The following is a 13,659-nucleotide window of genomic DNA, read 5'->3' on the forward strand; positions in this document are numbered from 1 at the left end:
CAGAGGAGTCACAGTCAAATTGCCCGTACACGGGGAGAACTGGGACTTAAAGCCAAGTCTTCTGAGTCCAAGAATAATGCTCAATCTTCCATGACACATGATTTGCTTTTCTCCTTATCACTTACTCTTTTTTCATCCTATCTTTCCTACCTTATTTTATATTATTCCCTTCCACATCCCTGATACTCCAGCCAAATCAATCTATTCTCTCTATAGACTTCTGCCCCCAACAAAAGCTCACATTTGTACATCTTTGTACCTTTCTCACATTTTCCCTTATCCCTCCAAAATCCTTCCTCTTCTTCACATAATTCTCTAATACATTATCAGGAGGCTAGGTAGGTAAGTCAGTGGATGGAGTGCTGGGCCTGGAATCTGGAAGGCTCAACTTTCTGAATTTATCTGTCCTCACATGCTTCCTAGTTATGTGACCCTAGGCAATTCACTTAACCCCATTTGCCCCAGTTTCCACATCTGTAAAATGATTTGAAGAAGAAAATCTTTGCCAAGAAAATCCCAATTAGGGACATAAAGAATCTGACATGACTAAAAATAACTAAATGACAAAATCACTGTAATATTGTCTATTCTAGCTCTTCATGTGTGTCTTATCCCCTTGCTAGCTGTAAACTCTATGAGGATAGGAAGTTTTATCTATACTTTGTGTTTCTCCAGACAGGGTAGGGTATTTGTGAATGTTTGTTGAATGAAGGAATCTTTTCCTTTAGCTCTATTCCTCTGTAAGTCAGATACAACTTCAATAACAACAACAAACGGGTTAAAAAGACTTCTTTTGTGCAAAGTTAAGTTAGAATGAGATATGTGAAGTAAGGAGAATTTTTTTTTTAAAAAGGAAATGCATTTATTACTTTTAAAGTACATACAGTGACTCAAACTAAAGGCTAACAAACGTTCACCAAGTCTGTTGGTGCTTCTTTAATGAATAGATAAAAATCATTTGCAATTAGCACATTCAGAGTAATTCATTGTAAATAAATGCTCCTAAGTGGCTATAATTTGCTTTCACTACTAAATATGCCCCCCAATAATCCTGTTTATACTATTTTTAATTTAACTTAGCAAATTCTTTTTTTTCATAGGTAATAAAAAGGCTTTTGTCCAAATTTTCATGAATTTCCAAATTAGTAGGGTTCAAATTAAAGTGATTTTCCACCAACAAATTCTCAAACCTTAGCCAACTGAATTTTTAAAAAAATATTATCTAGTGCAAGTTAAGAATATGGACAGTTGCTTGGGATTTTGTTATGGGTCTTGCTCTACATCTGTTTCTCTTCCTTACCTATTAGTTTTTACCCCTTTGTAACCACTCTTTCTCTCCCTTTTCCCTTTGGTCTCTCTTTCTCTCTCTCTCACTTTCTCAGTGCTTATGGGTCTTTTCATGGGGTATAGCCTTTACTCCTTGAGCTAAAGCTGGAAAAAAGGATGAAAATGTCCCATGAGTGAAAGTCCTAGATTGGTGGTGGTAGTAGGGGAAAGGAGTTAAATTACTGGACCAGAGGTGACCCTTCATTTCAGAGAGATTGTGTGATGTTGATGAGTGCTCAGACTATATGAAGGGCATTTGGTCAGAAATTGCCTTACATGCCTAGACACCAAAGGGCATTCTTAAAGCAGTGGTTTTACCGCTTTTTATATAAAGACTTTGACCCAAGATGATACACTAAACCTGCCTTGGATTGTCAAGTCTTTGGGAACACAATTCTTTTCTGAAAACCTGGGCTTTTTCTTCTTGAGGGCAATGTTGACCATGGCAGACATGGAATGCTAGGCACATTTGCCATGATAAGGCATGAATGGTCTCAGAGGGGCTCAAGGACTAGTGATCTGGTAGATTCTTTCTTCCATATGATTAGGATCATCTTGAAGACTTAGCATCTTACCCCAAAGAACAGTATGAGGGAAAAACTATAGTCCCTCTTTTATTCCTTGGGAACACCTGGCTCATGGTATAGCTGGTGTTCGAGTTTTTTTTGTTTGTTTGTTTTGTTTTTTCTTTCTTTTCTTTTTTTTCTTTTCTTTTTCTTTTTTTTCTTTTTTTAAGCATTACCTGCCACCACTCTTTTAAAAATTAGAATTTGGATGTCTGCTGATTGGGGTCCTGCCCTCTTCTACAATAGGGACACAGATCTGGGACAAGGCTTATTGTTTCAATGTTCCAAATGTTCCAAAAGCCACTGTCACGATCCATCTTCAGTCTGTCTCCTTGTCTGTTTCTTTCATCAATTGATGGCTAATCCTGTCCCTACACTGTCTCCTAGATTTCCCCTTTTTCTGTTCCTCTCTCTCTTTTGTTCTCTATTTGGCCTCGTCTTTCTTTGAATTAGAACATTTCTACTTGTTTCACACTGTTCCCTACTTGTGGAGTCCCTACAGGGAAAGCTTATTCTTGGCTTCCTGTTTCACAGACTCCTGATTCTCACTAACAGAAGTAGATGGTGATTTTGAGGTCCGGGACCAGGAAGTGGGGATCATTTGAGACAGAGTTGAATGGAGAGAAAATGAACAGGTGGTAACAGAGAATGGAGTGGGGTGAGATAACACAGTGGTTCTAGGTCCCTTAGGACCTAAAAGGTCTTTGCTCCTTTTCAAGACTGAGCACCCTCAGACTCCTACCTGCCATTACAACCTGATCTCTGCTGGGAGTTATGGAGGACTGGATGGTTCCAAGCCTCCCTGAAGAGCAGAAGAGATGAACACAGTAGGGGTAGGATCTGGGGAGGGGATCCCAACATTTAGTGTCTAAACTGATTTTTCAGTTAGGTCTACAGGGCAATCACCCTAAACCCCATTCCTACCCTACCCTGGCCCAAACCTCAGTTGGCTGGGCTGCCCCCCCACCTCCCCACAACCCTCCCACAACTTTATCTCAGATGTGCCCACCCTTTCCCACCCCCCAACAGGGCACCCCTATCTGATTGGTGCCTGGTTCATCCTCTGCTCAGCTCAGTAGTAGGTCTCCTTCTCCACCCAGCCTGTTAGAGAGAAAAGTTCAGAATAAGGGAGATCAATGGATTTCTTTGGAATTCAGGGCAGTAATGGGTTTATAGGATGGGCCTTAGAGGTTGGGGCAGGAAAGGACTGGAAGCAACAAGAGGGAAAAAATTGGAGATAGCGGGGAAAAGAAGGTCATAGACATTAGGAATTAGATGGGGGAATAAAATGGGACCAGGTATAAAAAGGACAGAAGAATGGGAAAACTGTATCCAGCACAAAGTAATGAACATCTAAGGTACCCAATAAACATTTGTTAGTTGATTAAAAATCAGGTAGAGATTGAAGGGGTTGAAAGTCTTAAATCATAGCTGAGGGTGAGATTAGAAGCTTAGGAGCAATAGATTTCAAGTCTGAGTTAATCTACTACACTACTCAGAGGAAGAATATTGAACACTAGAAGCCAAGATTTCAGATCTTAGGGCCTAGGAGAATAAGGCCCCACACAAACTGGATGTTCAGGGTTTTAGGGCATTGAAAGTCAGTGGCAGGCATGTGGATTTAGGGATGTGGTTAGGGGATTGGGAGAACAGCTGGGCTGCTGGGGCTAGGAGAATCTCACCACCAGGATAGCGCCGCAGGATGAGCTTTCGGACCTCATCATAAATGAAGATAAGGAGACTATAGGGGAAGGCACAGAACCACCATGTGACCCTGTAAAGAATGGGGGGAAAAGAATCAGAATATAGAGTGAAGTCATAGAAATGGACAAAGAGAGACACCCAGAGAAATCCAGGCTATCATTATAGAACCTCCCCCCACACCCCCACACCCCCCACATTCCTTCTGCCTTACCCTCCTCCTGGACACTCACTTTAGTGGGTACATGCGTAGGGCCAAGCCCATGCCTGGGCAATAGGACAAAAAGGCGGCCAGAGCTGTCTCTTCTAGCAGCCCAAAGATCAAGATCTTATTTCTAGCAAAGAAAGAAATAGTTAGAGGGAAAGTCTTCCTTTCTGAAGTGCTTACTCATAGTCATCCTCTTCAGCCTGATTTCACAGTAATTCTTTTAATTCATCTCTTACTGATTCCCCAGCACACTCCCCACAGCAGCTGTTCAACACCTTCTCCTCTCCTCAAGATCATCACTCCACCCTCTCTTTCACCAGATGACCTCACCTCTTATTTTACTGAAAAAATTGCAGCCATTCCTGAAGAAGTCTCTCTTCTGTCTTTCTACATCCTTTACTACATCTTTAACCATCTTTGTCTACTCTACTCTAACCCCAAAGACTGAAGTAATTTCTCTTTTTCAAAGGTGAACCTGACCATTTTCACTTTTGGGATTTTATTCCTTACTGTCAGTATAACTTCCCCAATATCTCTCATTTTCATCTTCATTTTCTATCTTTCTACTGGCCCCTTCATCATTGTCTACAAACAAACGAACATGTCTCCTTTAATCCCCTCTCTCTTTTTTTTTTTCCCAGTCAATCATGGTTAAGTAACTCGCTTTAAAGTTTCTGAGGTCAGATTTGACCTCAGCCCTGAATCCAAGGCTGATGCTCTATGACTCCTTTAACCTTTAAAAAACAAAACAAAATCTGCCATCCTTAAGATATCACCTTAGATCCTTTCTACCCTTCACTATCACTTTACTGAGAAAATAGAGACTTTTCAGTGAGCTTCCTATTTTTCCTTCTCTACATATTACAACCTATGATCTTTTATCCTTTACACCAATCTCTGTGGTCCTTCTCTTCAACAAAGCTAATTCCCCCATATGTACCCTTCATTCCATCTCATCCCATCTTTTCTGGCATATTGTCTATACAATTATATTCTTTCTCTCTCTCTCTCCTTCTCCTTCTCCCTCCTTTTTCTTCCTTCCCTCCTTTCTTCCTTTCTTCCTCTCTTTCTTTCTTCCTTTCTTCCTCCCTTCCTCTCCCTCCTTTCCTTCCTCCCTTCCTTCTTTCTTTCCTTCCTCCCTTCCTTCCTTCCTTCCTCCCTTCCTTCCTTCTTTCCTTCCTTCTTTCCTTCTTTCCTTCCTTCCTTCCTTCCTTCCTTCCTTCCTTCCTTCCATTTTTCTTTTCTTTGTCTCTTTTCCTCTCTCACTAGTCTCTTCCTATTTGCTAGGTCATTCCCTTAATGAATTCTAAATTCCAGCAGTAGTTGTCAACCAAACTTGACGTTATCTGGTCTCCCCATATAGTTATGCAGGCTATCCTCCTTGCCAAATATTCACTTCCTTCCCCCTCTTCCACTTTCAAAATCCTTCTCTTCCTTCAAGGCTAGACTGAGGCGCTCCCTTTTCAGTGACATTTTTCCTGATCTCTCCAGCTGAAAAATGAGCTCTTCCTCCTCACATTTTCCCTGAACATTTTGTCTGAATCTCACACTTTAATCACACTTAACCTTGCATTATACTTATTCCTGGATATGTTATATTTCTCCCTCTCTTCTCCTCCCTCTACCTATTCTTAAGGTCAAGGACTGTGTCATTTTTCAATCTTTTGTTTCTTCAGGGCCTAACACAGTATCTTGATATAGCAGCCACAAAAATGTTTATTGAATTTGTCAGAGAAAGTAGAATGTTTCTAAGAGATATATTCCTTCCCCCTTCTCATCTGCCTCATATTACTCAAAAATATTTTCATCTTTTTATAATCTTCCTGAATTTTATCAACAGCTAAGCATTTATTTTATTTATTATTATGTACTTTATTTTATATATTATTATGTTTTATTTATTTATTATGATATATTATTTATTTTTTGTCTTATTTTACTCTCTAATTTTTCTTGCTCCATAGACAGGTCTGGAAGCTCTCTGAGGCCAGAGACCATGTCTTGTTTCTTGGACATAATAGTTACATAAATAACCTGAGTCAAATCTGGCATCTAAGGTCTACCTTGAAAAAGCTTTGACCTTTGATCTTGGGCAAGTAACTCTCTGTCTCTGAGACTTGAGTTCCTTATCTATAACATGAAGGAATAGAATTAAATGATCTCTAAGGTCCTTTCCAGAAATAACATTTTATGAGTCTATGTGTTGTTGTTTTTAAGTAGAGTAAGGAAAGAGAAATGAACAGAAGGGATGGGAAGGAAGGATAGGAGTGGCACTCTCCAGAGATTTGTACCCACCCAGCATCAGGAAACACAATTAAAGCTGCCAAATTTCTCCTCCTCCTCCTTCTCCTCCTCCTCTTCCCCATCTCCAAGCAATACATGGCTAGAGCTGAGATTAAAATATGATTCTGATCTCAACACTGGAAGGTGGGATAGTTCATGGTCTGGGTGAATCAGGGTTGGAGGATCATGACAGGACTGGGGGACTGAAATGGGCTTTGTGATGGGGAACTCACTTCATGCCCTGCTGGAAGACAGAATTGCGGCGGGTCTTGCAGATGATGAGGTCAGCCCATTGCACAACCACGATGCTGGCAAAGAAGGCTGTGTGGCATGTGAACTCCACCACCTTCCGCTGCTCATAGGTCTGGAGAGAGGGCACAAAAGGGATTAGAGTCCAAAGAGAAATTGTGTTCAGACAGGGGAAGAATAGAATTACACAAGTCAAGGTCAAAAGAGATAGATGGATGAAATCAAAGGAAAAATTGGAGTCAGAGAGGAGTTCAGGTTACTGAAAGAAAAATGTTTTGGGGTAGAGTATAGTCCTAGGAGATAGTTGAGTCAGAAAAGGAAGAAGGATCAACTGAAAGAAGGAAGATCTCTGCCAGAAAGGAAAACAGTCAAAAAAAAGATAAAGTCAGAAGAAGTAGAGTTAGCCAGGAGAATGGAAACAGGGAAGAGGATGTATTCAAGAATTAGGATCAGACTGTGGAAGGACAGAGGAGAAAGTCAGGTCAAAGCACCAGCACACATCCAGTTTCACTCCAACCTCTCACCACCTGACAGTTGCCTTGACACTCACCCATTCCTGTCCATAGCTATCCTCCAGGTCATTCTTAGAGCGATCGTCCCAATCGAGTCGAATGCCCAGAAGCCGTGAGGGTAGGAAACCATTCTCCGCCAGGATTACAAAGTAGGTAAAAAAGCCACCCAGGGCTTGGATCATCCCTGTGAGTGGTGAGTGCCACAAGAATAGGGGATGTTAGAGAAGGAAATACTACCATCTGAACTGAAAAGACAGGTTCAGCACTAAACTGGGTCTGGTTTTGAGCCAATTTTGAGAGTTTAACCTTTGGGAAATAGTCAGAATTGCACAGCATAAAGAGCATCATGCTGGAGTCAGAAGACCTGGATTCAAATTCTGCATCTGAGATTACTTGTGTGATCATGGGCAAATCCCTTAACCTTAATGGGCAAGTCCCATAACTCTCATGACCTCGTTTTTTTCTCTATCCAACATGAGATTAGACTATTTGACTTCTGAAATCCCTTCCAAAGAAATAAGATTCTGGGTCTCTAATCCCACTTTAAAGCAATGAGTCTCTTTGAACCTCACCAATTTGACCATAGGCCATACTGATGAGCCTCTCATTCACCAGCTTGTCCGTCTGTGGATTCCGAGGCTGGCGTTTCATTATGTCACTTTCAGCTGCCTCATAGGCCAAAGAAATAGCTGGTACCTGAAATATAGAACAAATTAAGTTGAACAGGGAAGAAAGTGGGTGAGGAAATGGGGGAGAGATAGAATTCAATTCAACCAATTTTTATTAAGCACCTACTCTATACAGAATATGTTAGGCACTGGGGAAGGTGTGAAGTTTAGATTAACAGGATCCTTGACCTCATTGACTTTATAGTCTGGTAGATTCAATAATATTAAAAATTCCTGTAGAATTTTAAGATTGATGAAGGGATATGAAGCAACTCCTAGATAAAATTCTTAGATTAAATCTTTCTTCTACCAGATAGGGCAAGTATAGACCAGTTACTTGTCTTAGGTTACCCCCTCCCTCTACCTTGATAATTTCATCACATCCCATTTCCCCCCTGCCACATTTCTGGACTTACCATATCAGTTCCCAGATCAATGCAAAGGATTGTCACAGTACCCAGAGGCAAGGGAATGTTGGCGATGATAAAGAGCAGAAAAGGGGTGATCTCTGGGATATTACTGGTCAAAGTGTAGGCAATTGACTTCTTCAGGTTGTCAAAGATCAGCCGACCTGTGGGCAAGTCCTTAGAGCATCAGGGATATCAGAGGGACTACCCTGCCCCCCATACCATTCCCTGAAGCAAGCCAACCCCTTGCATTGTGGTCTAATGTTCTACTAGAGAACAGGACAGTGAGAAGAAGCCTGCATAAGATCAGGACTAGCAGAGTGTGAGGGAGAGAAAGAAGACTCTATCAATAGCCATCACTCTGGTTCTGTGTCTCTAATTTCCTTATATGCTTCATGTTTTCTATTGATCTCCTGAAAGAAAAAAACCTTGAAGATGAGACCTGTGGCGGACTCTGGAATAATTAGCTGCCTGAATTACAGGATATACATGATAAAGTGAAAAGAACAATGGACTTGAAATCAGAAGTCCTACATTGCAATTCCAGCTCTGCTTTTTCATTGCTTGTGGTATTTCAGACATTTAATCTCTCTGGATCTCAGTTTCCTCATCTGTAAAATGAGGAGATTGGACAAAACATCTAAAGCATCTCCCAGTTCCAAATTCTTTCTCTACTATGATCCCACAATTTTGGCTGAAAGGGCATAAGATTTAAACTGGAATGCGATGTCAGAAAGAAGAGAGTACAAAGAGAATAGGAATCTAGCCTTCTCCTCTTCACTCCAGCCTTTGGTGTGAGATCTTAGGGAAGAATGGTTTCCTATCCTGATGGCAGTTTGGCATCTGACTCAACTGGGATAAGTGTGCCAAGAATGAACTGGAGAGCAGCCAGGGGCAGCCTACTCACCCTCCTCCACGCCAGTGACAATGGAAGCAAAGTTGTCATCTAGTAAGATCATATCAGCTGCCTGCTTGGAGACATCAGAGCCAGAGATCCCCATGGCAATGCCAATGTCAGCCTTCTTCAGTGCAGGAGAATCATTCACACCATCACCGGTCACTGCCACAATGGCACCCTGGTAAGAAAATGCCATCAGAGGCCAAGGCTCTGCCAAGCCTTCTGCCAGGATCTCAGAATCAGAAAGGAACCTTGGAGGTCATCTAATCTAACCTGTCTTGTAGCAAGAATCATGGATCATATATTTAGAGCTGGACAGCTTCTTGAAGATTAAGTCCAACCTTCAACCCACCAAGAGAAAAATAAGACACAAATTCAATGTCCTCTGCTCTACGCACCGTGTTGCCTCTCTACAATTCCCCTATCACATCCCAACAAAGGGGTTTTTTGAAGAACTCCAGTCATGAGGAATTCACTTTCTTTCAAGATAGCTCATTCTATTTTTAATAGTTCTAATTTGGGCAATTTAGACTGATTTTATGCTTACATGAATTGCTACTAGTTCTGTTTGCTGTGACCAAGCATGACAAAGATCGATCTCTCTTTCAAATATACTGGCTCCACTTCATCTCTTCTCCTGGAAAGGTGGTATGGTCTTTCATCCTCGTTATTCCCTTCACAATTCTGTGTCTCCTGAGTTCTGTTCCCCTAACCTATACATTCATGTCTAATCTTCATCCCTGATAGCCAAGATGTCTGTCCTGTCTCACCCCATTCAGTTTTCCCACCTGTCTCTGACATCCCTCCACAATGATGAGCTTTTGCTGTGGAGAAGTCCGAGCAAAAACAATCTCCGTGTGGTTCTTGAGGATCTCATCCAGTTGCTCTGATGTCATGTCCTTCAGGTCAGACCCATGGACCACACAGGCCTTGGCTTCCCTGGATTAGTTAGAGAATAACAAATAATTTGGCTGAACTTCATCCCCATCTCTCAGTCTTTAGCTCCCCTCATTCCTCAGTTCTCATGTCCTGCTACTCTCTGGGATTCAGCTTTTTTATTTCCTTAAAGGAGCTATTTTTTAGGGAAGGGGCAAGTATCCCTTGAGTCAAGAAGACTCAAAACCTTAGCATGAAGGAACTAAAACATTCAAAACAAGTTATATATGAGGCCAGATATAGAGGCTTTAGAGGTCTCAGTGATGTGTACTATGAGCTCCACAGTGGGTAATGAATTCTGAGTAATAGTATAGGATGGGAGAAATATCCATCCAGTGTAGAGGATAAAGATGACATTTGGTCAGGGACAGTGGCATGCTGATAAATTTTTAGCAATGAGCTTACCAAAATGTATGCAAAACATACTTTTTTTCCCCTGAGGCAACTGGAGTTAAGTGACTTGTCCAGGGTCACACAGCCAGGTCTGAGAACAAATTTGGACTCAGGTTCTCCTGACTTAAGGGCTGGGGCTCTATTGACTGTGTCACCTAGCTGCTCCCAGGACATACTTTTAAGTTTAAATGACACATTTTCCCTAATACTTTAAGTCTAGACAATTAACAAAACAAAAAAAAAATCAAGCCCTGATTTATAGTATTTTGTCAATTTTCAGCCTGAGTGTTCAAGTTGAAAATTGAACAATTTGTCCTCAGTCCAACCATTTCTGGTCAGGGATATCCAACAGATTAATTGGAACATTTCCTCCATCACTTTCTTATATCTAGACAATCAAAAAAACAAAACAAACAAACAAAAAAGTATCAAGCCCTGATTTGTAGTGTTTGACAATTTTCTGCCTGAGTGTTCACACTGAAAATTGAACAATTTGCCCTCAGTTCAACCATTTCTGGTCGGGGATATCCAATAGAGGACCTACCTGGGATTGACTTGGCTGACTGGGATATTTAGTCGAGCAGCAATGTCTTCTACTGTCTCATTGCCCTCTGAGATGATGCCCACACCCTTGGCGATGGCTTTTGCTGTGATAGGATGGTCCCCTGTCACCATGATTACCTAGAGGGAGAAGAAAGAAGAGAAGGGGAGATGTTATTAAAGTTCATTTGAGTCCCAAAAAAGGAGGTTCAAGGTAGGGAAGAAAGGAGCATTGTACTAAGGCAGAGTCGAGTCTGGTTCCCGTCACCTATTAGATAAGTGAGCGTACTAGCCCTGTATAGTAGGGAAAAATACTCAAATGGAAGACCGGAGACCTAAATTATAATCCAGACTGTTTGTTGTTCACTAGCTTTATGACATTGGGGAAGGTAATTCCTCTCAGAGTCTTCAATTTCCTTATCCTTAAAATGCGGGAAGAAGAGAGGATCATTTCTAAGGAATATCTGGTTCTTAAAGTTGATGTGCTTTAAAGTTTAAACTGGAGGGTGGTGTAAGTGATTACGGACCCTGCAGGCTACCTGTAATCCAGAACACTCTCAAGTGCTGCAGAAACTAAATATAACTGGGAAGCAACAAATTCTGAGATATGTAGCACAAGCAGAACCACAAAGAGATATGTAACACAAGCACATTGTACACAGTAACAGCAAGATTGTGCAATGATTTTTAATCCTGTTTTACAGAAGGATACACTGATTAAAATGGAAAAATATAACTAGGAAATATTTAATAAATAAAAATATAGCAGAGCATAGGTAATATTACTTTTAAAAAACCAAGTCAGGCTTCATCTAGCTGGCACAGTAGATAGAGTGCTGGGACTAGAGTCAGGAGGACTTGAATTCAAATATGGCCTCAGACAATTACAAGATTGTGACCCTAGACAAGTCACTTAACCCTTTTTACCTCAGTTCCTCATCTGTAAAAAATAAATGGGAGAAGGAAACAGCAGACCTCTCCAATATCTTTGCCAAGAAAATCCTAAATGAGGTCATGAAGAGTCAGACAGGACTAAAAAACACCCAAACAACAATAACATACAAATGAAATAAGGAGGCTAGGCTTGTTCTGCTCTTCCTCCCTTCTCCCCCAATTAAAACCTTAAAAGTTTACAAAGCCTTTTCCTCACAGTCCTGCAAGTTAGAGAATATAATATTATACATCCCTATTGAACACACAACAAAACTAAAGCTCAAAAAGACTATAGTGTTAGAGCCAATTAGTGTTAGAGCTGGAACTCAAATCTAGGTCTCTCCTGTCTCTCAATCCAATGTTCTTCCCCTAGAACATAAACATCTATCTTCCACCCCCCAAATATAGTTAAATATACATATGTAGCACATACAGAGAGATATACACACACCCAACTCCTCAACATACACATAAACAACCCCTCTACAAATACACACACACACACACACACACAATTTCAGAGTTGCAAAGGACCAAAGTGGTGATCTAGTCCAGTGACCTACAAAGAGAACAACTTAATTCCTCTTAAGGCAGTCAATCCACTTAAAAATTAATATCAATATTATTATACTAATATATTAATTATATTAATATTATAAAATATTAATATTTTAAATTTTATTATTATATTTTAATAGTTTTTTATTTCCCCCAGTTATATGTCAAGAAGATTTTTAGATTTATTTTTACAAGATTTTGAGTTCTAAAGTTTTCTCCTCTCCCCTCTTCCAAAGAGGGTAGGCAATTTGATACAGTTTATACTTGTGCTATCATATAAAACATATTTCCATATTAGTTACAATTGAGAAAGAAGAAACAAATCAAAGAGAAAAAAAATAAGGAAAAAATAAGGTAAGTGAAAAAAAAAGTACTTAGAGCTGTTTTCTGAGTCCTTCAGTTCTTTACCTGTTTATGAGTAACATTCTCTTGTACTTCTCTGGGATCAGTGTGTTGCTGAGAAAAGCTTTGTCAATCATAGCTGATCATAACACAATGTTGCTGAAATCTGGGTACAATGTTTTCCTGATTTTGCTCATGTCATTTTGCATCAGTTTGTACAAATCTTTCCAGGATTTTTGCAAATCTACCTTTTCATTATTTCTTATTGCACAATAGTATTCCATTATATCCATATACCACAGTTTGTTCAGTCACTCCCCAATTGATGGGTATACCCTAAATTTCCAATATTTTGCCAGCATAAGAGGACTACTACAAATATTTATGGCACATGTAAGTCCTTTTACCTTTTTTATGACCTCTTTGGAATATAAATCTAGTAGTGTTATCACTGGGTTAAAGAATATACACAATTTTATAGTACTTTGGACAAACTTCTAAATTTCTGTCCATAATTGAATCAGTTCCCATTTCCACCAATAGTGCATTAATGTCCCAAATTTCCCACATTTTCTCCAACATTTATTACTTTCTGCTTTTTTTTGGTCACATTGACCAGTGGGTTAGGTATGAGGTGACATCTCAGAACAGTGTTAATTTGCATTTCTTTGATCAAAAGTGATGTAGAGTATGTCTTTATATGCTTATAGATAGGTTTGATTTTTTATCTGAAAACTTCCTATATTTGACCATTTATCAATTGGGCAATATTATTTTTCTTTTTAAAGTTTTATTAATGTGTTTATTTTTATATTACATTTACAGATTAAGAGAGATGTTGCCAAACCCTTTCCACAATACAGATATGGTGTTGATATATAAATCAAACAGAATCAAAACTGAAGAAGAAAATTGAAGGACCAATGTTTCTAGTGATACAGATACAAAAATTTAAAATAAATTACTAACAAAGAGGTTAAAACAACTTATCATAAAGATTTTATATTATAACCAGATTGAATTTATACAAGAAACACAAGGTTGGCTTAAAAGAGGAAAGGTATAAATTTAACAATATTCAAAGAACAATTCCTATATTACATAAATTATTTACAGAAACAGCTCATTCTGCTTTAGCA

At 39.7% G+C, this 13,659-nt stretch overlaps 1 protein-coding gene across 1 annotated transcript in view; it reads right to left on the minus strand.

Moving 5' to 3' along the window:
• Window positions 1–837: 837 nt before the first annotated feature.
• LOC127559705 (sodium/potassium-transporting ATPase subunit alpha-2) overlaps window positions 838–13,659 on the minus strand; it is a 43,348-nt gene continuing 30,526 nt past the window's right edge. The window contains exons 14-23 of the mRNA XM_051993671.1: window positions 10,692–10,828; window positions 9,607–9,757; window positions 8,828–8,996; window positions 7,930–8,084; window positions 7,418–7,541; window positions 6,884–7,029; window positions 6,318–6,448; window positions 3,827–3,928; window positions 3,575–3,666; window positions 838–2,993 (exon numbers count right to left, since the gene is read on the minus strand). Of these exons, the coding sequence (XP_051849631.1) occupies window positions 2,965–2,993; window positions 3,575–3,666; window positions 3,827–3,928; window positions 6,318–6,448; window positions 6,884–7,029; window positions 7,418–7,541; window positions 7,930–8,084; window positions 8,828–8,996; window positions 9,607–9,757; window positions 10,692–10,828 (1,236 nt within the window). The 3' untranslated portion in view covers window positions 838–2,964. The remainder of the gene's footprint in view (window positions 2,994–3,574; window positions 3,667–3,826; window positions 3,929–6,317; window positions 6,449–6,883; window positions 7,030–7,417; window positions 7,542–7,929; window positions 8,085–8,827; window positions 8,997–9,606; window positions 9,758–10,691; window positions 10,829–13,659) is intronic.

The sequence above is a fragment of the Antechinus flavipes genome, chromosome 4 (assembly GCF_016432865.1).
Source record: "Antechinus flavipes isolate AdamAnt ecotype Samford, QLD, Australia chromosome 4, AdamAnt_v2, whole genome shotgun sequence".
Lineage (NCBI taxonomy): Eukaryota > Metazoa > Chordata > Mammalia > Dasyuromorphia > Dasyuridae > Antechinus > Antechinus flavipes.